This window comes from Canis aureus, chromosome 22, assembly GCF_053574225.1.
Source record: "Canis aureus isolate CA01 chromosome 22, VMU_Caureus_v.1.0, whole genome shotgun sequence".
NCBI classification, from domain to species: domain Eukaryota; kingdom Metazoa; phylum Chordata; class Mammalia; order Carnivora; family Canidae; genus Canis; species Canis aureus.
In genome coordinates this window covers 45,129,175-45,155,032 of record NC_135632.1, presented here as the reverse complement: position 1 = coordinate 45,155,032, position 25,858 = coordinate 45,129,175, and the positions used below count along the sequence as shown (strand labels likewise).

At 47.1% G+C, this 25,858-nt stretch overlaps 1 protein-coding gene and 1 long non-coding RNA gene across 7 annotated transcripts in view; one reads left to right on the top strand and one right to left on the bottom strand.

Annotated features, from left to right (window-relative positions):
* Nucleotides 1–25,858, top strand: part of ITGA9 (integrin subunit alpha 9) — a 353,430-nt gene that overhangs the window by 239,436 nt on the left and 88,136 nt on the right. For all 4 annotated transcript variants that reach the window (XM_077865823.1, XM_077865822.1, XM_077865824.1 and 1 more), the window contains exons 19-20: nucleotides 14,845–14,931; nucleotides 18,656–18,735. In XM_077865823.1, the coding sequence (XP_077721949.1) occupies nucleotides 14,845–14,931; nucleotides 18,656–18,735 (167 nt within the window). The remainder of the gene's footprint in view (nucleotides 1–14,844; nucleotides 14,932–18,655; nucleotides 18,736–25,858) is intronic.
* Nucleotides 1,020–25,831, bottom strand: LOC144294143 (uncharacterized). 3 transcript variants are annotated; one of them, XR_013361533.1, is made up of 3 exons: nucleotides 23,883–24,360; nucleotides 22,988–23,098; nucleotides 1,020–2,345 (listed from the first exon to the last, which is right to left on the bottom strand). It is a non-coding gene; the product is annotated as an uncharacterized LOC144294143 (long non-coding RNA). The 3 variants fall into 3 exon arrangements; XR_013361532.1 differs by lacking the exon at nucleotides 1,020–2,345 and adding an exon at nucleotides 7,443–7,712; XR_013361534.1 differs by lacking the exon at nucleotides 1,020–2,345 and adding an exon at nucleotides 25,710–25,831 and having other exon boundaries at nucleotides 22,917–23,098; nucleotides 23,883–24,283.

Sequence of the window (25,858 nt, the reverse complement as noted above, 5' to 3'; positions counted from 1 at the left end):
AGTGGCTTGGGTGAAAAAACAATTCATTGTTTTGCCAAAAACAAAAAACAAAACAAAACCAACAACAACAACAAAAAACAACCAAAAAAACCTAGCTTTGGCTTTAGTCACATCTTGTTACTAGGCCTCAGAAAGTTGCCCCAGTGTCTGTCCATCTGTCAGCTTCTCTTTCTCATTTTGGCTCATTTCTCAGACAGGTTGTCCCCTCAGGGTGGCAAAATGGCTCTCAAACCATGGCGAATGAGCAGTCTCATGTCATAAAACTCCTAGCAAAAGTTATATTGAGTTTCATTGGTCTAATTGCCCTAAGCCTGGGTTACATGCCCTACCTCTTAGGGGTTGGGGGTAGAGTGCCACCCACAGGTCCTGGGCTGAATGTGGGGAGGAGATGGCTCCCCAGAGGGAATTGTGGTCTGTCCTCACAAAGCTGAAGGGCAACATTGTTATCCTCACCGACCAGCAGAAAATGGGCTCAGAGCAGGCAAGTAACTTGTTCATGATCTCACAGCTAACAGTTGAGGGATCCTACTTGTGCTCAGGTGGATGATGAAAGAAGAGGTCCTCTCTCTACCCCAGCCTTGACTCCTAAGTGCTTTGTGACCATCTTAAGTATTCCCTTAAAACTCTAGGACGTGACCAATGGTTCTAGAAGTGACTGGGTTAAAATGACGTTGGTGGATCGTGAATTGGATGATACCCGCCAAGGGGAGGAACCAGAATTTCCAGTTAGGAAAACCCCTTTCAGAACCTTTGAAAGAACTGGGAGCTTTTGTTCTCTCAAGGTCCATATGACTTTTCCTTTTTTTTTTTTTTTTAAGATTTTATTTATTTATTCATGACAGACACATGGGCGAGAGGGTGGGGGGCAGAGACACAGGCAGAGGGAGAAGCAGGCTCCATGCGGGGAGCCTGACGTGGGACTCAAACCCGGGTCTCCAGGATCACACCCTGGCCCGAAGGCAGCACTAAACCGCTGGGCCACCAGGCTGCCCAACTTTTCCTTTCACTTTTTAGTGCTCATCATAAGATTCAAACACAGAATTCTCCTCCCTTGTGTCATTTCTCAGGAGTTAAAAATGCATCTGCTGAGGAAATGCAGAATTGGTGCTCACAACAGAGGGGTCTCCCTCATCCATATCCCCTCTTCTAGAAGGTTCCAGTTGGAGGGACTGCCTTTTGTCTCCAAATACAGAGGAAGGCAGTGGACTGAGCCATGGAGGAGGGCCTCAGGAAGACAAGAAATAAGCTCTCTCCCCATATAAGCAGAAAGCCTGAGCTGTGAAACCCAGACTGTTGGCACTGGGTGGGGGAGGGGGGTCCAGGGGTGCTTCCCTCGTGAGGTCATTGGAACAGGGCAGGAAATCTGAATCTTGTGCCAAAGAAAACTCTCTGTGCTCTTTGTAAAAGGCCTGCTGGGCTCTCTTCATGAAGGGGCTGCTGGTTGAGACTCATGAAGGGGCCCAGTGGCTGCCAGCAAGGCATCTCCTTGCCATTTCTGAAGGCCCAGGGCCACTCTACTTGCAGTCATGCTGCTGTTTCTATCCGCAGTAAGGGCAAGTTGTGGATCCTCCAGGCCACTGAGATACCATCTGACCCTTTTATTTCTGCTTAGAAAACCCCACATAGACTGGAGTCTGTTTCAAGGCCAGAAATGGTGAATGTGAAATGTTTCCTTCCCCAGCAGAAACAGCACCTGGGGTCACAGGCCCCCTCAGCACCAGTTATGTCTGAAACAGGGCATCCACCATCCAGACAGGCACAAGGACGCAGCTCGGAGTAGAGGAAACGTAGGCACTGTGTGACTCTGGCTTTAGCCACCAAGTAGCTACACACATTATGGCAAGTTGTCCAACTTTCCCAGAGCCTCGTTTTCCTCATCTGTAAAGTGGGGATTATGAGACCTCCTTCACAGTATCAGGCTTCAAGAAGATGGCACTCCAATGTCCCAAAATGAGAAGATACTCAGTAAATGTTTATTCCCTCCCCCTCCCTGTGCTCTTCAGCATCTCTTCACCACACCACCATGATGTTAATCTAGTTCCATTTGTTGCAGGAGTGGGGGAGTCAGAAGCAATGTGGAGGAAGCAGACATGGGGGTATCCCAGTGACAATGGACAGCCTGTGAAGGGCTCCCATATGCCCCAGCAGCAGGGGCCCCACAGACTTCATAGCATCCCTGGAAGGGACCACCTCAGGTGGCCACTGGCTCAGCAGACCAAGTCCTACTCCCTCCTATGAGACTGTCTTCCACTGTGGGTCTGGCCCTGGGCCAGTGTTTCTGAAAATCTGGATAGGTGCTCCTCCAAACATGGTCTCCTGCCACCAGCATCCACATCGCCAGAGACCTGATGAGAGAAGCACATTCACAGGCCATTCCCTGGACCTGCTGAATCAGAGGGGGTGGGGGTGAGCCCCAGCAGTGTGCATCTGATGCATGATAGAGTTTGAGAACCAGTGTGCTGTAGGCAGGTTATTGCAAAGCAAAGGAAGGAAAACCCCTGTGCCCTGCACCCTGCAGGCCCCTTTGCGGACCAGTCTCTGTGAGGCAGTACGGGCTCCAGGGTTAGTCTGCCACACTGGAGTTCTAGCGCTACCATCCAGCTGCTATGTGACCTTGGATGAGTTCCTTCACCCTCTCTGGCTCCTGGATCCTCGTCTGCAAAGCGGATGATCTAATACTTACTTCGTAGGATTGTTGAGAAGCATAAATCTGTCCATCCTAGCAAAGTGCTTAGAGCAATGTCTGCCATGTGGTCAGAGTTCACTACACACTAATTCTGTCTCTTATTTTTCAGGCGGCCCAGCCGGGGCCGGGTGGGGTGGGGAGGTGGCCTTATACTGGGAGTAGCTTTGAACAGCCTTGGATTTGCCAGCAAATGTAGGTGGCAAAGCAAAGGAAACATTTGAAAAGTCCCTCAATAGAGCTGAGTAGCAACCACCACCACCATGGTGGCAGCCACCATAGACACTCGCCAAATCATTGTAGCAAGGCTGTGGACTAGGTATTACTGTGTTTTTACAGAGGTACTTAAGGCACCACTGGATAAGTGGTAGAACTAAGATTTAAATCCACGTCAGTTTGAAAAAAATCACTGTGCAATCACAAGTCAAGAAGTTTCCAGGGTCCTGGATCCTTTTTCTGGGAAGCTCTATAAAGAGGAGAGTGGCTTTAATCTGCTGTTCAGCGCCCCTGCCCAGAGCCTGGTGCAGACAGGTCGGGAGGACTCCTTCCCAAAGTGGACAAAGAAAAAAATGCTTAGGAACAATAATTAAATGAATTCATGTTTTTAAGAGGCACTTAAATGGATTAAAATTGATAATGTGAGTCATGTAAGTCTGCACAGCCATGTTAGCTTGCACCCTTAATGTTTGGTGGGTGGAATTCTTTGTTTTACAAGATCCTGGTTTCCTTAGAACTGGCATTCCGAGGAAAGCAGCCTTGCTCTGCATCATGCATTAGAATGAGAGGTTTTCTAAGACTTGAGAGGCCATTTGCTCAAAGTCTGAAGTGCTTCCACTGGCACCAGGCTAGGATCCCCCTACCTAGGGCATAGAGAGGGGAGGGAAGCCCGGTGTGTCTGTGATGGTCTCTGAGTTCCCCAGAATGAAATCCTGAGATAAGACATCATGTAAAGGTAATTTGCTAGGAAGTGTTCCCAGGAGAAACCAGTAGGGAAGTGGAAAAGGAGGCCAAGCAAATTTCTCAGTGGGTAGCAAGAAAGATTAGATGGATAACTTTGGCAGGAATTACAGGTCACATCTAAGAACTTCCCAATCAGGGACAAGGGTCTGTTGGGTAAGGGTTGCCCCAAGGGAATGTGAATTCCCAAGCATTTCCATTTCACCATGTTCATAAAGAGGTGCTGGCAGCTGGAAATCAGTGCACATGGCCACATGCAAAGAGATGCACAGGAATGTGGAAGGGACGCTGCCAGCAGCATGGACCCCTCCTTCCATGGCTTGCTGTGAGCGGGGTGGTGTGTGGTCAGTCTAGCCATCTGAAGTGGCCCTAAAAACCAGCGTGGAGAGTAAGACAAATGAAAACGTCATCAAAGGGAAAATAAAGAACAAGCAGAACTGCCTGTGGGGGAGACACCCAGCACATGACAGATGGAAGCACATAGAGTGCTGATCAGTCCATTACTTTTGCAGCGTCAGGGCTTGGGAAGTCATAAGCCAGTCCATTCATCTGTCCCCTGCAACCAAGCCAGCTTCTGACACAATCCTAAGTTTCATCTATTCCAGCAAGTTCAGAACATACTGGCGCTTAGGCAATGTGATGAACCTGTATCTCATCCTCCTCTCCCCCCCACCCCCTCCCCCAAGAACCAGGAAGAATCAGAAGAGCTTTCACAAACAACTCTAGCAAAACTGAATTTAAAACCCAACCATTAAAACAACCAAAAGCTACCTTTACGCTTTGTGTAGTGTGGGTCAGTTTACATAAGTGGCCAATGAACTGAAAATGTTAAAACTAAATATAGAGAAGACCAACTATAATCCTAAGACACCAAGCCCATCTCCCTATATTGTTCTTGAAATACAAACAGGACACAGAACATTAGCATTTCGTTTCAACAGGAGGTCCTTCTCCATTCAGTGCTGTAGAATTGACGTACTCTTGTTCTGAATGTGGTATTGATCCTCGAGGTTCTTGGCATCAGGCTTTTCCTTGGCACATGTGCCGTCTGAACATCCTGAGTACAGCCTGTGCTCCCCTCTCTGCCCTTCCCATGGGCATTTCCTACAGCTTGAGCCCTCAGCTGGTGCTTTTTGCTCTGTTAGATGCACCATCAAGCAATCACTCCATGTCCGACATTGAACAGGAAAGCTCGCCTAGTACCTCCACTCCTGGCACATGAGATTAATCCACTCAAGTCCACAAGTCTTGCAGGGACCTCTTCTCCACCTTTTAGTTTGCTAGATACAGTCCTGAATAGAGGGCCCTCATCCAGATCTTTCCGTTTTATGAATAGTGCTTTTTGTTTACCATTTGTAATAGCTTTTGACATATGTGTCCTAAGCTGCTCTTGTGCACAAAGCTCCATGTCAGCCCACTGAGCACACCTCACCCAGGCTGTCATCACACAGGGATATACAGGAATCTTTCCTCCAGCAGCTAGGTCCTTGTCCCTCACCACAGGCTTCGAAGCACCCCCTGGGAGACAATGGAGACTGCTTATAAGAGCAGTGAAGGGCATTGAGGCTGCCCAATAGATAATTATTAAATGAGAGAATAAACAAAGGAATGTAAAGACAACAGAAAACATGCATATCATTCTATAGGAGCTGGTTCCCATTAGAGGCAAAATAAGAAACACTTGTTGAATGAGTGGACAGGCTTCCTTGGGGGGCACCAGGAGATGGGCACCCATGTTGGAGTTGGCTACCGTCTCTCCAATTCTTCTCTCTACATTACCGCCCTGAGGGCAAGACACCAGTCTGGGAGGCTCCCATTCCAGGCATGGGGTGCATATTGACAGGCTTCCTGTCCTCACCTGAGTTAGAACCCAGAGAAAGCACTTTTTTCCCTTCAGGCTGTGCCTCAGTCTCTTCACCTCCAAAATGGCGGTGACTGTCCTCGCCCCTGGAGTCAGTGTTTCAGACGTTGCCATGGAACACATGCTCCAGATGATTCAAAATTCAGATTTTTCTGACCCCACTTCTGCTCTTAAGAATCCCACTCCAGAGGGTAGGGCCTGCAATCGGCATCTTTAACAAGGTTTATAACGTAATCTAACCTTGGAGGGCTCTTACCTTGAGTGTACATTGGAACCACCCAGGGAGATTTCAGCGAATGCTTGCCCTTGCTGTGTGCTGTGATTCAGTGGGTCTATGGCAGGGCTTCCATCTGGGTCTTTTTTAAAAGAAAGCCTCCCACACAGACTCTGATCTTTCTAGCACAGTCATACAAATTGGAGAGAAGTGCCCCCTCTGGTGGTCCACAGCCTCTTGGCCTGGAGCAGGACTTGGGGAGAGCCACATGGCTGGATTTCACCCCCCTCCCCCCTCAGCCAGGTCTCTTGTGCAGTGGCCAGCGTCCACAGCTGTGCATGGTTTCTCTGGCCCCAGCTGGCTCCAGTGCACACTCCAGTTAGAGATCAGCGAAGGGTGTTGATTGGTAATAACCTTTGAAGTCCTTTCATAAGTAAAAGGGAACAAAGGAGCATGTTAAGATTCACCTAGAGTAGCTTGTAGAACAAACTGGGGAACAGCTGAGAACAGGGCATCCACTAAGGTGGTTTTGTGCTGATCTGGATGGGAGGAGGTTAGGGCTGATGTGCTGTGGCAGCAAGGAAAGAAAAAGAAGAGAGGGATCATTCTAGAAGAGGATGCTGATTCTTAGAGTCCTAAGATGTGTCCAAAGGTAGCTAAATGGATGCACCAAACAGAGGGAAGAGATGAGTTGGCAGCTGCCCCCAAAGACAGGCCTCCCTGAGGCCACAGCATGCTCTGTGGAGACACAGTACTCAGGAGAGGTCCTCTCTGAGGACCTGTCTCTTCATCTGTGGCTGAGGGAAGTTCATCAGTAGCTGCCTGAGTTCTGAGTCCACAGTTGACCATCCCAGCTGCTTGCGGAGAGAGGAGAGGATAGGGGACATACTGTCCAAGCCCAGGCCCTTTCATATCCCCGACACCTCCCTGGAGACCACTTGTGCCAATTGCTCTGCAGGCCGAGGCCTACCTGTGTCTCTCTGCCTTGGGCTTTCTCGGCTCCAGGCTCCAGGTGTGTTATGGTCAAGCACCAAGGCTAGAAGCACAGGAAGTACAGGACAGTCGGTGTTTCTGATACATCTCAACCAAGGACAGGTAGATACTGAAGGATAGATGTCCCAGCTTTCTCACCCATTGGTGGCATACCTGCCCACTCCTTCATGAAGTGTCCTGAGGTCACTTCCTTGTCCCAGAATCTGCTTTCAGAGGAACCTAGATCGGGGACATGTGAACGGGCAGATCTCCAACTCCAGGAAAGTGTGTCTTCACATAGACAGTAGCCTTTAACTAGCATCAGTAGTGTGCATATTTTTCTGGAAGGCAGAGAACATGAGACGGTGGTCTCCATGGGTTGACATCCTGTTTCCTGGGTGGGTGGGCTCAGTGATACAGAGCAGTGCTTCTCAAATGGTCATGATCAGAGGCTACCTGGAGATCTTGGTAAAGTACAGACTTTAATTCAGGGAGACCTGAGAATCTGCATTTCTGGCATGCTCCCAAGGGTGGCTGATTGCTGCAGGTCCAAGGACCACACTTTGAGGAGCAAGGCCCTTAGCAACAAAATCATTTGAAAATGAGTTTTGAGTGGGCAGGAATGTAGGTCGGTTTGTAGGTGGGGTAAAATTCTTCACTGTTAGTACATTTCTTTTTGTTTTTAAGATTTTATTTATTCATGAGAAACAACAGAAAGAGACAGAGACAGAGGGAGAAGCAGGCTCCATGCAGGGAGCCTGATGCAGGGCTCGATATCGGGACCACGGGATCACGCCCTGAGCTGAAGGCAGACGCCCAACCACTGAGCCACCCAGGCATTCCTGTTAGTATATTTCTAACACCAAGATTCCTGGCCAGGGTTTTAATAAGTACTCCTCAAGCACTTGACTCCTACAAAGCCTTTCATCTAAACACCATGCATAAATTGTTTTTGTGCCATGATGTTAAATTCTTTCCTGTGTCCTTTGGGGAGAGGTCTCCACCTTGTTGATTTTCCAGTCAGCCTGTAGGAAAAAGGAAAAGAGCGATAGAAAATCAAAATAATTTGATTTGTGAGATAGAATGCAACGTTGAATTCTTAGTTGGCTGATCAAGAATTGGCAAGCTTTGGGAAATATTTTGTTTTAATCTAAGAATAGAAATCAGGTTTAAAATCTAAGAATGAGACATTCCCACTATTTAACAGGAGGACAAACTTCCTAGATGAAAATCAAATAATTTCTTCTTAAGCCTTAGAAGGCATGGATTATTGGTCTCTTCACTTTGGGCTCTTCAGTGAGAGCTGGTTGATTTCTTTGTCTATATTCTAAGTTCCTATCCCTGTGGTCCTGAAGGCACCCATCATCAGCACTGGGGGAGGTGTTTTTTTGGTTTGTTTGTTTTTAAGATTTTATTTATCTGTTCATTATCTCTATCTACACAGAGAGGCAGAGACAGGCAGAGGGAGAAGCAGGTTCCCTGCGAGGAGCCCGATGTGGGACTTGATCCCAGGACTCCGGGATCAACCACTGAGCCACCAGGTGTCCCATGGGGGAGGTGTTTTTATTTGTCTGCACTTTGGGAAAATATAAAGATTAGCTCTAAACAGGGTTGATGTAATGTACCAAGGAGGGAATGTTACACAGATAAGTTTATTCAACTCCTTTCTAATTCATAATGGCTTTTAAAATGTAGTGTTTTTACTCATTTTAAAGCTTTCAGAGCACTTTTTCTAAGGGCCAACAGGACTGTTTGGCTCACTTTGATTAGGTAATTGCTCCTTCTCTGACAGCTGGCCTCCCTCTGCCTGAGATTGGTTCAGGGTGGCATAAAGCACACTCACCAAATTCTAATACTTCATGTCCCAGGGGAATTCTGCTCCAATGGCTATGCAGTTCATCTGTCTCAGGCATGTTCTGACTATAGTTCCTGCTTTCTTCACTTTTTTTAAGCATGGAAAGAACAAACCCAGCTTAGTCTGAGCCTTGGCTTCCAAACAGGGTTCTGACAAAATTTAAGAAAGGAACTTGCTTTGTAGTGCTTTCTTCGCCTGATTCTTCCAAATCTCCCACATGTGTGAGTGATCACCTCTGGTTCCTCAGACTGCTCAGCTGCCGGCTCCTATCTGGCAGGAGGTCTGTAACCACTGACCCAGCCTTGCCAGGCCATCAGCCATGTTGAGCATCTGTATTAGAGTCACTATACTTTCCATGTTCCTTAAAGGCTGCTTTGGGTTCATCGGGTATGCTTCCCACCTCTCAGGCTTAGTTTCCATGGGTTCTTTGGTGGGGATGGGGGAAGGGGACCTCGTCTGTTCCTTTTTTGGTGTTCCCATCCCAAGCCCCTTCTGATCTATTTATATGTTGCCAGTTAGGACCCCTTGGGCAAGTGATATAACTATTTTGTGTTCTCATTCCTCCTTGTAAAATGGCATCAAAAAGGATGCTCCCACCCAGAGGAGCTACCTGGCACGTAGTAAGCCATTATTGAGTAGGGGTCGTCTGTGCATTCCATCTTTAGAGCCATCAGCACTAGCAGGCCAACAAACAAAGCAGGTGTTACCACTTCATCTGACAGGTAAGGAAATAGAAGCTTAAGGAAAGGATGGTTAATTAGCCTGACGACACATAGCTGTTACAGACCTGAGCCAGTAATAAAAGTTGGGATGCTAACCTGTGCACTTTTTATGCTGTAAACCCATGTGGTTTTCTTCATGGGTAGGAATTTCATGGATCCTATCCCAAAGGATTCCCCTCCGGGAATAGAACTGTTTTTTCTGGTGAGGCTCAGGCTGACTCATGGTCGAATGGGGCCAATGAAGTATTTCCTGGGAATGAAGTCTCTTTCTATTAAGTCACTGGACCAACTTATTGGGAACCCCTGTGGCGCTTCAGTTGATTAGAGAATTGAGGATAAAGTGCTTCCAAATTTTACCCAACTTCTCTATTAACTGAGTTAACGCGGCGGCTTCTCTTACCAACCCAATAGGGGCCACACCGCTAGTGCATAGGTGAAGGATGGGAGTCTTAGTTGAACACCAAATTGCCAGACTGGCAGCCAGACATGAGGACATGAGTGTCCTCTTCAGTTTGACAAACCCATGAGGAAGCTAGAAAATGAGAAGTTAAATTTCAAACTTTTCCTGGCACCGAGCCCTTGTCAGACTTCGCAGATTTGCTGTTCCCTAAGAGCACTGTGTTGGTGGTCAAAGCACACTCCAGAATGAAATCAAATGCTGTATGATTGGGAGGAAGGAGTCCAAAGGCCAAGGGGGCTCCCTAACTTCATTATCTGATTCTTCTTGCCAACAACTGCATGTTACAAACAGGGCTGGGACTTGGCTCCCCTGGCCATACTCCTAGGCCCGGGAGAGCTGAGGTATGTCTGGAAAAGAGGGGGACTTTGCCAAGGCAAGCATCTCCCGTGCCAGGCAGACCAGCAAATGAGCTTCTTCTTACAGTCCCTTCATCTGAATCCTTGACCAGCCAAGGCCCATTCACTTAATAAGAGAAAACTCAGAAGCTACTAAGTGCCAGGCTCAGTGCCAGGCTGAGGATACAGAGGTGAATGTGCATAAACCAAATATGTATTTCATCACATGTTCTAGAAAGTGTCCATTTGATGTCTTCCTGATTCTAAGAGTAATGTGTGTCAGTTAAAAAAAAATTTTCATTTAAATTGAATCACTCAGTCTCTAGGGAGAAGCCCTGATAGCATTTGATGGTATTGGAGATCTTTGTTAGCCAAGGAAAATTGGGCCAGGCAAAAGGCCAGTTATGTGAATCTTCTTAGAATAAGATCCAAAATTTCTAGTAAAAATTTTTTTGTAAGATTTGATTGGAGCGGTGAGGCGGGCGGGGGGGGCGGGGGCGCCTGGATGGCTCAGTCAGTTAAGCATCTGCCTTTGGCTTAGGTCATGATCCCAGAGTCCTGGGATTGAGCCCCACATAGGGCTCCCTGCTCAGCAGGCAGTGTGCTTCTCCCCCTCCCTCTGCCTGCCACTCCCTCTCTTGTGCTCTCTCTTTCTGTCAAATAAATAAATTAACTCTTTAAAAATTTTTTTGATTGGGACTTTACTTAATGAAACTAAAAATTATGGAAATAAGTTTACATTATTTTACATTTAACAGCTCTTATAATGTTGGGATTATAATGTCAAAGATATACACAAGGCAAAAACTTATTTGCTTTATTAGCATCTTTAACAGTATGTAATTTCAGAGACAAAGGAAGGAATTGAGTGCTTGATGGACAGATTTTGGATGTGAATATTCCTAATATAAGGTGATATTCTTTGTTTCATATTTTGCCTTTTTTTTTAGGGTAATCACAAAAGGGTCATTTTTACAGCATATTTCTTCTAAGGGCTTCTCTTGATCTTTTTTATTTAAATCCTTATCTTTAGAAGCATCTTAAAGTGTTATCATCCAGGGATATTTAACTGATCTTACCCGGCCAGGTCCAGATTTAAGTGGCTTTTGGTGGCTTGAGCAGTTTTCCATCATCACTTTCATTGATTTCATGAAAGCCTACTTCTTTTGCAGCAATATCTTAGCTTCCCTCTGCAGTAGATTTGTACTGTATTTGAATTGGGTAATCAGATGTCTACACTGGCAGGTGATCGGGGACAAAGTTTGTTCACTGGTCTGTATTCCTGGTCAGCTGAGAGCTGGTCATCATGTCTATCATGTCTTGCAACAATGATAAAGTTGCTCTAACCTAAAGCCAGAGTAAAGACAGAGCCAAGGAGACACCTGGTGGCTGGAACCTCTCCCTGTGGGTACCAAGTAGCTGGCATAAGTAATAAGCAGCCCTCAGTAGATCACTATTTTGAAGCTTCACTGGGTCTCCCTGTGCCTACAGGGTGCCTGCCTGACTGCCAGGGGTGTGAATGGCTCCATAATGAGCCTGTTTTTTCAGTTATGCCCTGGGCATGATGTGAAACCAGAACAAAGAGGATGATACTTCTGCTTTGGGGTCAATTGCTCCCCTGATGGCCTCCTATCCAGATTTTACAAACTACTGTTCGATAGGAATCTAAAACAGATTTATTAGCATGTGCATGTTCCCCATCCATTGTCTTTCTTCACCTGGGAGCAAATGCCTGTACTTTCCCGTGGCTCTCAGTACAGGGAGCCTCAGCTCTAAAGAGCTGTTGTCGGGGTTCCTGGGTGTCTCAGTCATTTAAGCATCTGATTTCAGCTCAGGTCATGATCCCAGGGGCCCAGGATATATCCTCACATCTGGCTCCCTGCTCAGCAAGGAGTCTGCTTCTCCCTCCCCATCTCCCTCTGCCCCTGCCCCCTGCTTGTGCTCTTTCTCACACTCTGTCTCAAATAAATAAATAAAATCTGAAAGAAAGAAAGAAAGAAAGAAAGAAAGAAAGAAAGAAAGAAAGAAAGAAAGAACGAGCCATTGTGTGATGTCAGGTTTACCAGAAGCAGAACCTGAGATGGAGATTTCTGTGCAAGCAGTTTATTAGGGAAAAAAGAGGAGTGAAGGGAGCAGAAGGGGACAGAGGAAGGAACCAAACAGATGTGCTTCAGCTGGAAGCTGCTTTAGCCTCATCCCATGGGGACTCTGGAACCTAAGGCATACACCAGAGCCAGTCTCACCTGGAGCCAGAAGGATGTCAATCCTAGCCTGCAGAATGCTGGTAGGAGAGGGCATTATAAGCTTCCAGGCAAAAGGGTTGATTCAGCTGGGAGCTATGGAACCCGCGTAGTAAAGGGGTTCTAGGACAAGCACCCACACCATCCACACAGGGAGCCATAGTGTTTGCTACCTCACAGCTGCAGTAGGAGAGCAGAGTATAGAAATAAATAACCCCAGGAGGTCTCTATTGGTGCTGACAGGCAGCAGAAGGGTGATGCATGACATCCCTTCCTGTAGTACCACCAGGAGCGCATGAGTCATGAATTGTCCGCCGAGCTCTCTCAATCCTAGAGAGGTCTGTGGTTTTTGCACTCTCTGCCTGGCCCCACCAAGGATCCAATTTTGTAATCTCTAGTAGACTGAGTAGGGTGGAAGAGAGACTTGGAATAATGAAATAAATGCTGGCTTAAGTGTTATTTTCTGGCATCTTGAAATTAACAAAAAGAAGTAAATCCAGCAGCTTTTGAATAACCAAAAGCAGTCTTAAGCCAAAGCCAAGTAAACTGAGGTCCTCTCAAGTTCCAGAGCCAATTTTTGAAGTCACAGTCATTCCTTCACACCCATGCAAAAACTAAAAAAGTCTTCAGAAGGCAGTGAATCTTTACTTCAAGAACAAGTAGACCTTAAACTTGAATCAAAAACCTGTCTCCTGGTTTGAAAGGGACTCCCCATGAGGTATGGATCTTCGCAAAGGGAGTTTAGAACTGGGTTGAGGGGCATCTGGATGGCTCAGTGGTTAAACATCTGCCTTTAGCTTAGGTCGTGGTCCTGGGATTGAGCCCCACACTGAGGCTCCCCACAGGGAGCCTGCTTCTCCCTCTGCCTACGTCTTTGCCTGTCTCTCTGTGTCTCATGGATAAATAATTAAATATTTTTAAAGAAGAATTGAGTGGAGGAATCAGGTAATTTACACATATGCTGGGATGTTCTTGAGAGTCATTATACCCCATGACAGATGTGAACGGGAAATGTGCCAGGGAAACTGAGAGCCAACATCACTTAGGCCTGAGTTCACTGCCTCTGCTCCCCACAGGATGATTAGCAAGGATTTAGAGGAGCTTCTCCTTGGGCCAGCTATAGACATTGCTTCTGCAGGGAGGAATATGAGGAAAGAGATGGTAACAAAGCCACCACGGTGACTCATTAGAGCCAGTCTTTGGGACATGCAAGTCGTCAGACAGCATTTAAGAAATTATCTTCTGGTTTCCTTCTTGAAATTGCCAATTCCTATCCTTCAGGTTCTAAGAGCATCCCCTCACACTTCCGTGTAGATGTCTGTCTATCTGCTGGGAGGTCTCTTCTTCCTAAACTATGAGCTCTTCAAGGACAGGGACTACCATCTTTCAGACCTGTGCCCTGCATGCTAGTCGTGGTAGGTGATACTCTGACTCAGCTGACCCAGGAGAGGCTCAGGGTCCATTCTGAATCCTAGGCCACTTCCATCCTACGTGTGTGAACTTAGCACCCATGACTATTTGAAGCCAAGATGCATGAAGTAAACCTTGGACGGAGGACTGAGGAAAAGTGTTCCGGATCGTAGGAACAACTTAAAAAGAAGTATAGAAATAAAGCCAGATAAAGGGTGTTCATAGAATAGAAACAGAGTAGAAATAGAAGAGAATTCATATTCTCTTCCCTCTAGAAAATCAGCTTGGAATGGGGAGGGAGACAGGCTTTAGAGTCCACCAAGAATGACCTTGGGGAGGGCACATGATTTCATTGAACTTTGATGTAATGGCTTCTAGACACTCAGCAAGTACGAGTTCTGTGCCTTCTCCTTCTCCAGAATCTGCAACACACTGTCTCCCCTTGGAGGTCTTGATTTGATTTCAATAACTTGGAACCTGTGGATCCTGAAGAGCCTCCTGGCTTTGCTTTGACCTTGGTTGTAGACCATGTTTCCAGGTAGAAAGACAACAGCTCCTCATGACCCCAGTCTTGGTTTTCTCATGCCACTTTGTGTAGAGTCCAGCCCTAGCGAGCTACACTAGGAGACCTCTCCTTGCCATTGTATCTGAGAAGGCTTGCAGGGGACCAGTCAGCCCTTACCACCCCAGGCTGCAGAAAGAACTCCTATATTTTCCTTGGTGTGATTTTCTTAGAGTGTGTCATTCCCAAACCAGCAAGATATTGAAAGGCGAGATTAGAGTATGGGTTTAGGAGAAAATGTCCAGGAAGATGACTTGGTTATCTTTCATCCAAACCTTTGGAGACATCCAGCTCACATGCAGCTTGGCCTACTTCAGAGCCAAAATATTAATTAAGAATGTTCTGGCACCTGCCTTCCCAGGGAGCCCATGAGAAGGGTGGGGTGTCAGAGGAGGACTGCGGACTCCAGCCTGGTCACAGGCTCCCCTCCCCCCAAGCCAGCAGTGATTCCATCTGGGAACTTCCCTGAAGAAGAACCGTGTCTGCTGAAGTCTCAGTTTGCCTCTCTGAGACCATTTACACACATTTGTCTCCACACAGCCAGCCCATCCCTTGGTGTCTTTTCTCTTTCAGGAGGAAATGGGCATTTCCTGTGAGCTGCTGGAATCAGACTTCCTCAAATGCAGTGTGGGATTTCCTTTCATGAGGTCAAAATCGAAGGTAAGGGGCAGAGACGGGGCACTTCCTTCACAGCTGCCCCCAGCCCTTCCCACCAGCCACCTGCCCTGTCAGCTATACCCTTCCCCCAGACTTCTTCTACCCACCCCTGCCGCCACCACCCCCCACCTCCCACCTTGTACAGTGGCATGGCTCACCTCCTGTTGGGGGGGGGCGGGGGCAGAAGCCTGTGATCTACTCCAATTGCACTCCACAGGGGCCCTCCCCACATGCTGTTCCTCTTTGATCCACTTGACATACCCCAAATATGAGAGAACACACCATGGCCTTGGTACTTTGGCAAGCACCATCTGGTTGGCCTCCTTAAAAATCTTCCTCTGGGACATTCCATGCCACTGTGAGTGCGACAACATAGGAGAAATGTGGTCTGGGCTACTGACCTACAGTTCTGACTGCCACTCCCCCTGGGCACTCACAGGTTTCTCAAGAGACCTCTTAAAATTCTTAAAACATAAATAATGGTATTGCACTTCATTTCTGTTTAAGTAAAAGAAATTAGACTCACTTTGGTATTTATAAGGAGCCAAATTTTCTAAGCTCAAACAATAATATGGTCCAGCATATTCAAACATTCATGGAACATTCTGGTATGTGCCAGTATTATAAGGATATGCAAAGATACATAGAAGATGTGATTGTTGGAAGCAAAACTAGAATCTAAAAGATCAGGTCTGCCTTTGAAAATGGAAGCTATTTTTCCTGCTATGATTTGAAGGAAATTTCATATTCCTTTGTCTAACCTTTCCCCCCACACCAAAAAAATGAAAGTTTAATCCTCCTCTCCTAAGTCACAGAATCAGCTTGTTTTCATCTTCAAGACATTTTGGTCCTAGTGCCTCACAGCTGTTTTGCAAACCAATTCTGAGAATGTTGAAGTGAGAAAGAAGATTCGCTTATTTCCTAGCCAGTCACTTGAACCTCTTAGCCCCACAGAATGTGCCTGCTCCAAAGGATGGTGCTCTTACATCCGTGATTCCTAACTCTTTCAGGAAGGCCCTGAACCCTGGGTGTTATTGCCTGTAGAAATACACACCGCCACACACACACACACACACATTTCATTAAAATCTTTCCAGCAACAGAAAATCGACTTCATTGAAAAACGTTAACAGCTGTCATTTCATAGTAAAATCCAGCCTACATCCCAAATCAAACCCAAGGTGTGTCTTGCTCATTTTAGTTTAAAGATTTTTTTAAAAGAAAATTGTATCCCTTTCACATTCGGATTCAGGATCACTTACCATAAAGAGAGGGTAGTCATAAAAATGGATACAACAAAAACAAAGCCACGTTGAATTCTGGAGCATTAAATTTTGTCAAAATTCATTAACTCTCAAAGAGTCATGGAACTAATGGAAGTATGAACGTTGGAAAGTTGGATTTTTTTCCCAGCTCAGTGATACTACTACCTTCTTCCCACATATAGAGGTTTAGCCCAGAGCAACACTAACCCAGGAGGGAGGGGGTCTAGGGCTTAGTCCCTGGAGAATGCCCAAGAAGTGACCCAGCAGGGCCAGGGACTGCCCCTGTCCACACCTGGTCTGCCCTCCCCTGTGCCAAAGCCCCTGTGGCTCATCAGGATGCAGGCTACCTGCTGAGCCTCTGGACGGTCCCGTCAGCTTACTTTGGTGGCCCTCTGTTTCTGTCTCACGACCGGCCTGCCAGATTCCTGGCTTTCCATTCTCCCAGGCCTCCCTCTCTGATTTCAGCTTCTCACTTCACCTGGGGCTTTAGAGTATTTAATTCAGATCTCCTCCAAATTCTGACTCTGTGCTCGGACAAGACCCTTGACTTTCCCTTCCCTTGTGTCCTCCAGCTCTGCTTCCCATCCTGTCACCACATCCCACCTTCCCTGGCAACTGACAAGCCCCATTGTAATAGAAATTTCAGTCTAGAGAGGGGTGTCCAGTGTCCACTGTGTTTGATGGTCAGCATTCATTACTTTCAGGTGGCATTCAGTGCAGTTGAACCCAGCATCACGAAGTTAGACCAGGGGCTGCCACTAGACATTAAGGAAGCCAAGTATTTAGATAAAAAACAGTTATAGACCCTCAGAACTTGATGGAACTTAAGAATCATTTTGTCCATCCTCTTCTTTTTCATTGAAATGCGAAGAGAGTAAGCGTCTTGGCCAAGATCACATACTCAGTTTGTAGTAGAGCTTGGTTCTGTAACTCCTACCCCGGGGTCCCTCCCACATTCTCACACATGCCTAATATGTATATGGTGAAAACCATGGCTCAGGGCTGTCTTTCCCAAGTCATAGGATGCTCACTATGGGGAGTACATGAAGTGATTGTAGGCAGTTCCTGAGATTATTTTAGGCAAAACATGGACACGGCACTATACAGCATTGACTCTGACAGCAACACAGTTATTACCTGTTCAATACTCTTCCTCCCTGATCACATCAGAAGAAAGTCTCCCATAGTGCCAGCCTGTCTTTAACACCCCCTTAGCACTTGTTAGTCTCTCTCTTACCAAATAGAGTGGACCTTAAGCCCAGAGCCTTCAGCAGGCAACAGAATGCAACAATGCTTGGTTTCCATTTATTTTTACGAGCACCTTCTCTTACTGATAAGTGATCCCGATTCCCACCTATGATCATGTTAGAAATTTTCCTTCTAAAGTAGTACAGCTGCTCTGGAAAACAGTATGGTGCTTCCTCAAAAAGTTGAAAATAGAACTACCCTACCACCCAGCAATTGCACTACTGGGTATTTACCCCAAAGGATACAAATCATAGTAATCAGTAATCAGGATACAGTACACCTGTATCCCAGTGTTGATAGCAGCAATGTCCACAACGGCCAAACTATGGAAAGAGCACAGATATCCATCGACAGATGAATGGATAAAGGAGGAGATATGGGGGATATATATGTATATACACACATATATACATATACATACACAATGGAATATTCCTCAGCCATCAAAAGATGAAATATTACCATTTGCAATGATGTGGATGAAACTGATGTGTATTATGTTAAGTGAGATAAGTCAATCAGAGAAAGATTTATCATATGATTTCACTCATATGTGGAATTTAAGAAATGAAATAGAATCATAGGTGAGATCAGACAAGGAGACAAACCATAAGAGACTCTTAACTCTAAGAAACAAACTGGGGGTTGCTGGAGGGGAGCTGGGTGGGGAGATGGGGTAACTGGGTGATGGGCATTGAGGAGGGTATGTGATGTAATGAGCCCTGGGTGTTACATGCAACCGATGAGTCACTGAACCCTACCTCTGAAATGAATAATACACTGTATATTAATTAATTGAATTTAAATAAAATTTTAAAAAGTAAAGTCTTTTTTTTTTTTAAAGTAAAGTCTTTAAACAAAAAAAGTGGCAATGAAAGTGCACAGTAAATGACGCAGGTGATGTGGCACCAGCTGTGACAAACATTAGGAAGATGGTGTGTGAGTGATACTTAGAAAGGTCTGGTTTAAGAGACAAGCATATTAACTTCCTAGAGAACCTCAGTTGCTGAAAAACAGTATGCCTCTCACCAGAACACACTTCAGGCTTGGTTTTATTGCTCAAGCTGTCTCTCTGTCCTGGCAACCAGAAAGAAATGCATAAAAAATAAAGCTTGTCATGCAAATGAGCTTCCAGAGGTCGTAAACTGCAGAAGACTGTAGTGTTTAAGTTTGGAATGCTTGCTGATGCCAGATGTCATTTTCTTTTCCCCTAGTATGAATTCAGCGTGATCTTTGACACAAGCCACCTGTCTGGGGAAGAGGAAGTTCTTAGCTTCATCATTACTGCTCAGAGGTAAGGAGGGGATTAATTTTTTTTTTTCAAAGATAAAAGATTTATGGGAACAGGAAAGGACATTCCCTGGTCATGCTTTGATGATGCTCAGGATGCTGAGGAGGAAGAAACAGTTCAGTGATAAAGCCCCCGACCCGACCGCTGGCTGGAACCAGATCTCTCAGGGATGGTGCCTGTCTGGTTCTGCCTGTGCAGCTACCAGGTCAGACTGAACTGGGAGGGACTGGGGATCATCCAGTCAGAGGTAATGATTTTTACAGCCAAGGAGAAACAGACAGGGGGGAGGTGAGGATTCCGATCCAAGCCCACGTGGTTATTAGTTCACAGACTTCCCTGTGGGTTGCATTCCTTGATGCAGGGAGAGGGTACAGCAGTCTGAAGGCCTGGGCAAGCCTGTTGTCAGCTGCCTCCACAAGCCAGAACCCATGTGCACCCTGAAGCGCCATTTGGGTAGCGCTTGGCTGACAGAGGATGGAAAAAGAGGTATTTAGATGGGTGATTAGGAAAAAAACAAGCTTTGAATGGGGTGTAGGCTGGATACCCAAGGCTACCTTTGTAATTCGAATTTTTATTTGGAAGTGATTTTAAACTTGCCAGAAATGTTGCAAAGCATAATTCAAGGAACTTCCATGTAGCCTTTACCCAGCTTTACCTAACGCTGACGCTTTGCTCTGTTGACTTTATCATTTAATACGTATAGTTTTTTTTTCTCAACCATCTGAAAATAAGTCACAGAAATCATGCCTCCCTCCCATAAGTACTTCAGTCTGCCTTCCCTAAGAATGAGACCATCTTCTTAAATAACCAGTATAGTTAGCAAATGCAGGGAATTTTAACACCAAGACAATACTATTATTTCATTTGCCACCCATGTTCCAATTGTGTCGGTCATCCCAATGACTTTGCAGCCACTCTTTCACTGGTCCAGAGTCCAGTCAAGGATCATCTATTGTGTTCAGTTATCTTGTCTTATCTAGAGTTGCCTTAACCTCCACACAAAATTTCATGCCAAAGAGCCTAAGTCCATCCCAGAGGTGGTCTAGAGATCTGAACTAAACACCCTGAAGGCCAAGATCAGACAAGATCCACTGAAAATGATGAGAAAACAAAACGAGGAACCGCATAGCTAATAGAGGCCAGGAAGACGGAAGGCCAGACACCAGGTGAGCAGGCAGTGGGAACCAGGACTGCAAGTCAACCAGGGAAAGATGGTCTGAGGAGTCACAAGGTTAGCACAGGGTTCAGACATACAGACCTGTGGGATCTGGGGTGCAGAGTAAGGCCACTGGCTCAGCTTTATGGATCTAAGGCCCCCACTCCTCCCCCCAACCCCACCATCACCACCGCCTGCATGGTCACCTTTGAAATGAGTGTGCTCCACAAACCTTCCTTTGAAGAGGAGGATGCCCTCAGGACCTGAAGGAGCTCCTCATCCCCTGTTCCCATTTATAAAGAATGCCATTTCCCAGACTCTCGTGATGAGCCCCACTAGGGCCAGCTCCCTGGGGTGATGTGCTGTACAGGATAACAGGGGCACCAGCTAGGCTATGTGTCTGGCCCCCAGATAGAGCAAGGAGTCATGCTTTGGACCACTCTGCCCACTGCCATGTACAATCATCAAGTGGTTGCCATGGGGAAAGGACCAGGCTGGGGCGGACAGGGGGATCCTGGATGAGTGAGAGCGAGTCTTGCATCCCAGAGCATCTCAAGAAGAAGGCTTCAGGCTAGAGATGGAGGTAGACACACAGCTTCCTGCAGGGGAGGGGAGAGGAAACACCACAGGGCAGGCACACTTCGCTCATCGTTCAGTCTGCAAATATTTGACCCCTTCCCATAAGCCAGGCGACACTGGCAAAGTCCTACCCTGGGGAAGCTAGTGTGCTGGTGGCAGGGGGATAGATAATGAGCAAATGAACCATACAGTGTCAGCGGGAACCAGGAGTGTAACGATTCATCCAGCAAGTGCAGACACTGGTAATCATAAAGCATCTTCCTTGTGTCCTGTACTCTCTCTCCTTAAGCCCATGGGGTGAGGTTAGTTCTTTCCCTGTCTTGAGGCAGGACGGTTGTCTAGGACAATCCTGTGCGTTCTCAGGTCTCTCTCGGGTAACGCAGAGTCACTTCAAGTCTCATGGCAAATTCACAAACTGGTAATTAAGGTGTCCCCCGAAATAATCAAAGCTGGATTTAAAGTGAAGCCTTTCTCCCCTCAGTGAGGGTGAGCTGCAGAAGGGAAGCCTGCCTCTCTCTCAGGAACAATCTTGCTTTCCTCCAATGGTGCTGCTACTGCCCGCCCTCCTTCCCCTTAGAGGAGTTCCCGAGCCCCCCACGCTCACAGCAGAGCCTGTAGAAGGTGTGAGTGAAATAGAAATGTGCTAGCACTTTCACAGGTACTGATGTGAGCACTCCCCAGGCCGCGGGGGTATTCCAAGCTGACTCTTGCCTTCAGACAGACAGCCCCAGCTAGGGGTTCTGGCCTCTCAGTCCCTCATCGTATCCTCCAACCTCAGCCTCATGGCAGCCAGGGATCCTTTCGGCTTCTGCTGCTGAGACTGTGCCCTCAGGGACAGGACCAAAGGGGATCAGGACCAAGGGGATCTTGCACTGGTCCCACTCAATAGCCTCTGCCCCGAAGGTCTCTGGACATGCCAGGGATTCTCGCATGTCCCCTTCTCTTTCCCTGGGCCAGGAGAGGGAAAGCCAGCAGCCTTGCCCTATATTCATTCCCTGGGCATGCAGCCCACCCCAGCTTATGATCAAGGGTGCCCCAAAGCATCCTGAAAGGACAGACACCCTCCCCCCACCACAAACACTTCTCTAAAAGCTGTTTCTCCAGAAATCTCCTTTTGGACTCTGTTCCATCCTTGATGTGACATCTCGGACTTTTGCCCCCAACCATAATACATCTTGGTGTGGTGCATTCCTCTAGATCTGGCATCTCTTACACCTCTGCCAAAATGTGCATCTGAAGGAACATACTGTCATAGTCACCCCCTGAGTGATTCTCGAATTTTCACAGAAATACCAGTTCCCCTAGAGTCTTGGACTATGATTTTTCCCAAGCTCTCCATCTTTCAATTCTCTGCAGTCCGTTCTGGCCCCTTCATAATGGATTTGCTCTCAGGTACCCCCTCTAGCCGCTGGGCATCTGGGGCAGTCCCCAACAAGTGCAACATGACAGCAGCAGCAGCCACATCTGTGGGATGCAGACATAAAAAAGCTCTGATCTCATCTCCCACTGCTCTTTAATTTTGTTTTCATTTGAGGCCTTCCTCCATCTCAACATTATTTAAAGCTCATGGAATGAAGATTCACTTTCCCTGGGGAATGGCTGTGATGCTAGAAGCATACATTTTCAGAGCCCCTCAATTCTACAGCCACGATTGCATATTTTGGCTTCGATGCTGCTTTCTGTATTTTTTTTTTTTTTTTTTAGCATTGTCACTAACGTTTTGGAGACTGTTCCATCTCCTAAAAATAAGAGCACAGCACATCCCAGTGTGTGTTTGGCCTTCTTTACCTTGTGTTATTATGTCCAACTTCTTACCCCAGAGGTGATGACTTTCTGGCCTTTAGTTCAGCATGATTGGACTTACTGAACATACACTAAAGCATATGTAAAAAGTTGGTGTATATGACAACAGTATGATGGCTAAAATACAACCTAGCAAGCCCAGAAATCCTGCACAACCTTCTCGCATGGCAAGGGTGACCTACCATGGGGCACTAGCAAGCATTTCAGCACAGATTACATTTTGTTGGGCTTGCAAGCTTTGAAATTGTGTGAGACTTGGTTGTTTCTTATTCATACAATTTCGGGATCACATAATTCACATTCACATAAAACACAACTGTGATCTAATAGAAATACATACAAAGCAAAGAGAAAGTGGACTTTGTTCCCAGAATCCAGAAGGGCTTCACTGGGGAGATGGCATTTAAACAGAGGAGTCTGTTTGCAGGCTGAAGACACAGAGGAGTAGTGCTGAGAATGTACACAGGAAAGCCTGTTCTGTGACACCCACCTGGGTGGTGGGCATTGTGAGTAATTGGGCCTTGGTGAGCCATCTCTGGCGGGGAACATACAGAGCAGTGGCAGATAGGCTGACAGAGGAGAATGGGCTGGGCAGCCTCAGACAGTCTACATTCAAAGGCAAAAGGTTACTGAAGAGCGAAGTGATGCATGCAACAGTTCACCCACAGAGCACAAGACTGTTGAATTTAATACAGGGAGGCAAAAGGCCAATCAAACCTGGGAATTGTCATTCTCCTGCTGCTTCTTGGATCCACAGAAAACTCACTATGATTGGGCGGATCCATTAGTATATTCTCTTGGTCCTCTTCACCTGGGGCCGCCCATATCCTGGAAAGGAAAATTTGGGCAGGAAATAAATGACATGGAAGGGACTGCTTTGTCAAAAAGAGGAAACTCCACCTGCCTCCCAACCCCACCCAGGGCTGATCAGTGGTGTCAGAGAAGGGGGAGCCAATAATCAGTTAGAATCATGTGTCCATAGGCATCGTAGGTGTCCAGTGGGCACTGCTGGAGTCACCTAGAAGGCTTTAAAAAACCACCAATCCCTGGTCCATCCTGCAAAGGTTTGAATCTATTGGCTTGGGGGAGATCTAGGCATTGGGATTTTGAAATAGTCTCATCAGCCAAGGTGAGAACCACTGTCTGCAGTCCCTGGCTCTAAACTGGGCACATTTCTATTCAGCATACATCTATTAAGTACGCACTATTTATCAGATGCAATGCCGGGCACATAAGAAAATGCTAATAACTTACTAAAATCAAGAACATCCACTTAGTGCACTAATATTGCCATGTCGCATCAGGGGACACCAAGTATTGGCAGCTTAAATAATGGCAGCTTAAATAATTAAATAGCAGAATCTTCTAACATTGGAATCATGGATGTTAAGGAAGCCGTTTTCTATGTTAAACACCCAACAGCATATCACAGGAATTCATTTCTTTCCAGATGTTGGTGAAAACCGGTCTTACCGCCCTAGAGGGCGGCCCCCAGCACTTGACTCCTTGCTCAGACAGAAAGATCCTTAAAGCTCCTTATCTTGAAAGCCACAGTTAAAATATCAATCATTCCGTCCTCCCCATCACCACCCTTTGAAGCTCTCCTGCCTACTTGTGGATTTAGGAGGACGTAAAGTTGAGCCTAAACAGTCCTCCAGAGCTCTCTCAGCAGCCTGGCTTTGCAGACCATGGGAAAGCGTCCCAAGTCACGAGCTTGCAGAGTGGCTGGGAGCCTTTTGATATTTGGCCTCAGTATCTCAATGTTTCAGCTTCAGCCGGTCTGGAGCAGTACCCCGATGACAGATGAGATGGTTGGGCCTGAGCTGCCAGCAGCCACAGGTGGCTGGACAAATGGCAGGGCAAGGGGTGGTGCTTCCATCAGGAACCGATTACTCAGACCTGGCAGGATGCTGGGTGTGGGGAGGGAGCAGGCCAGGGCATCATCCGTCCCATCCACTCTGTAGTTGCCTCAGGGCTCCCTCTAGCAGCGATTCTAAGGCTTTTATTGCCCCCCTGAGAAAGGAAAGGCAAGGGAATTAGGCCTGGTGGGCACCTGACCCTGCTGTTTCTGCAGACTGGCTGACCTCTGAGTGATGGATGTCACCCCATATGCGGAAGACAGATGAGAGGAGTCAGGGGTCAGAGTCACAGAGCACCATTGTTTCAGAACAATGGGAGAAAGAAGGAGAGGGGATGTGGGCTGCCCTTTAAGTATTGTTGCATTTAGCACTTGCTGGAGGGACAGGAAGGCAGTGGGGGGCAGACAGGAACTCTGCATGCATTCCGGGAATGGAGCGGGGAGCCATCCAGTGAGCTGTACCCAAACCTCAGTGGGTCTTGGGGCCACTACCTTCCACCCCTGAAGTGGCTTCCTACTGGGATCCCACATACATGCCATGTGTTAGAACCAACTGGAAGTGCTGGCTTTGGCAACTTGCACCCAACAGCCTGCCTTTTCCCAAGGCGGTGCTTCCAGTGGAATCACAGTCATCTTGGAAATGTAACAAAATAGCAAAAAGAAGCCAGGTCTTCTCTCTCCTCATCTTCCTCCTCCCCTTCCTCCTCTTCTTCCTCTCCTCTCCCCTCCTTCACCACCCCTCCCCCCCACTCCCCACAACCTCTCAAATCTGGTATCAGATTTGGAGGGGTCACAATAGAAAAGCCCTAGTTGGGAAATCTGACTGACCTGGTTTGCTCTGGATCCCTGGGCAAGTTCCTTGATCTATCTGAGCTTCTCTTTACCTGTCAGAGGCAGATAATCCTCCACCCCACTGGGGTTCCTCTGAGGACCCAATGAGATCATGCCATGCAGTATGCCTGGCACAAAGCCACCACCCAATAGCATCAGCTTCCTTGCATTCTCCTTTCCAGAAAGACCACAACAATCCCCATTCTCCATTTTCTCATTCCAAAGGGGATGCCTGTCTGTGGACATACTGCAGCCAGAAATTTATAGGGGAGCTCCCATGGTCTTTATCATGACAGGATTGGCCAGGGCCTCTTTCTCAGGCTTGGCTGGCCATGGATACAGTGATGCCTCCAGGTGGGAAGTAACTACTTGAGTCCAGGAAACAAGCCCCTTCCCAGCTGCAATGCCTTAACCTTGTGGATCCATTCTTCATGGAACAAGCACTTACAGAAGTAGCACGTGCTGTTGGTACCTGGCCATAACCATTCAGCACCCACCTTTCCCCTGCACCTCCTAGACAGCTTCTGGCTCCCAGCACCTGCCACTCTGTCCAGGCTTTCTCTGGCCAGAGGCCACTCAATTGGGTGCAGAGGGCAGGTACCAGGAAATTCGTGCTCCCTGCCCCCCAGCAGCAGATCTCAGGAGTTAATGGATAAAGTCCCGACTCCACTGGGAAGACCAAGATTTGTACTCCATGCTGCATCCCAGATGTCCCCAGTGAGCCCAAACCCAGTTGCCCAGAGTGCTGACCTCCTAAATTGTGTGCCTTTTTTTGCCTTCATTCCCTCCCCTATCTCTTCTCCACTTCCTGCTGGTGTCTCCTGGGGTTGCCTCCCCCGCACAATGCTGGGACTCACATCTTTGGGAGGGGATCACAGCTGAGACAGCACAGTGCCCAC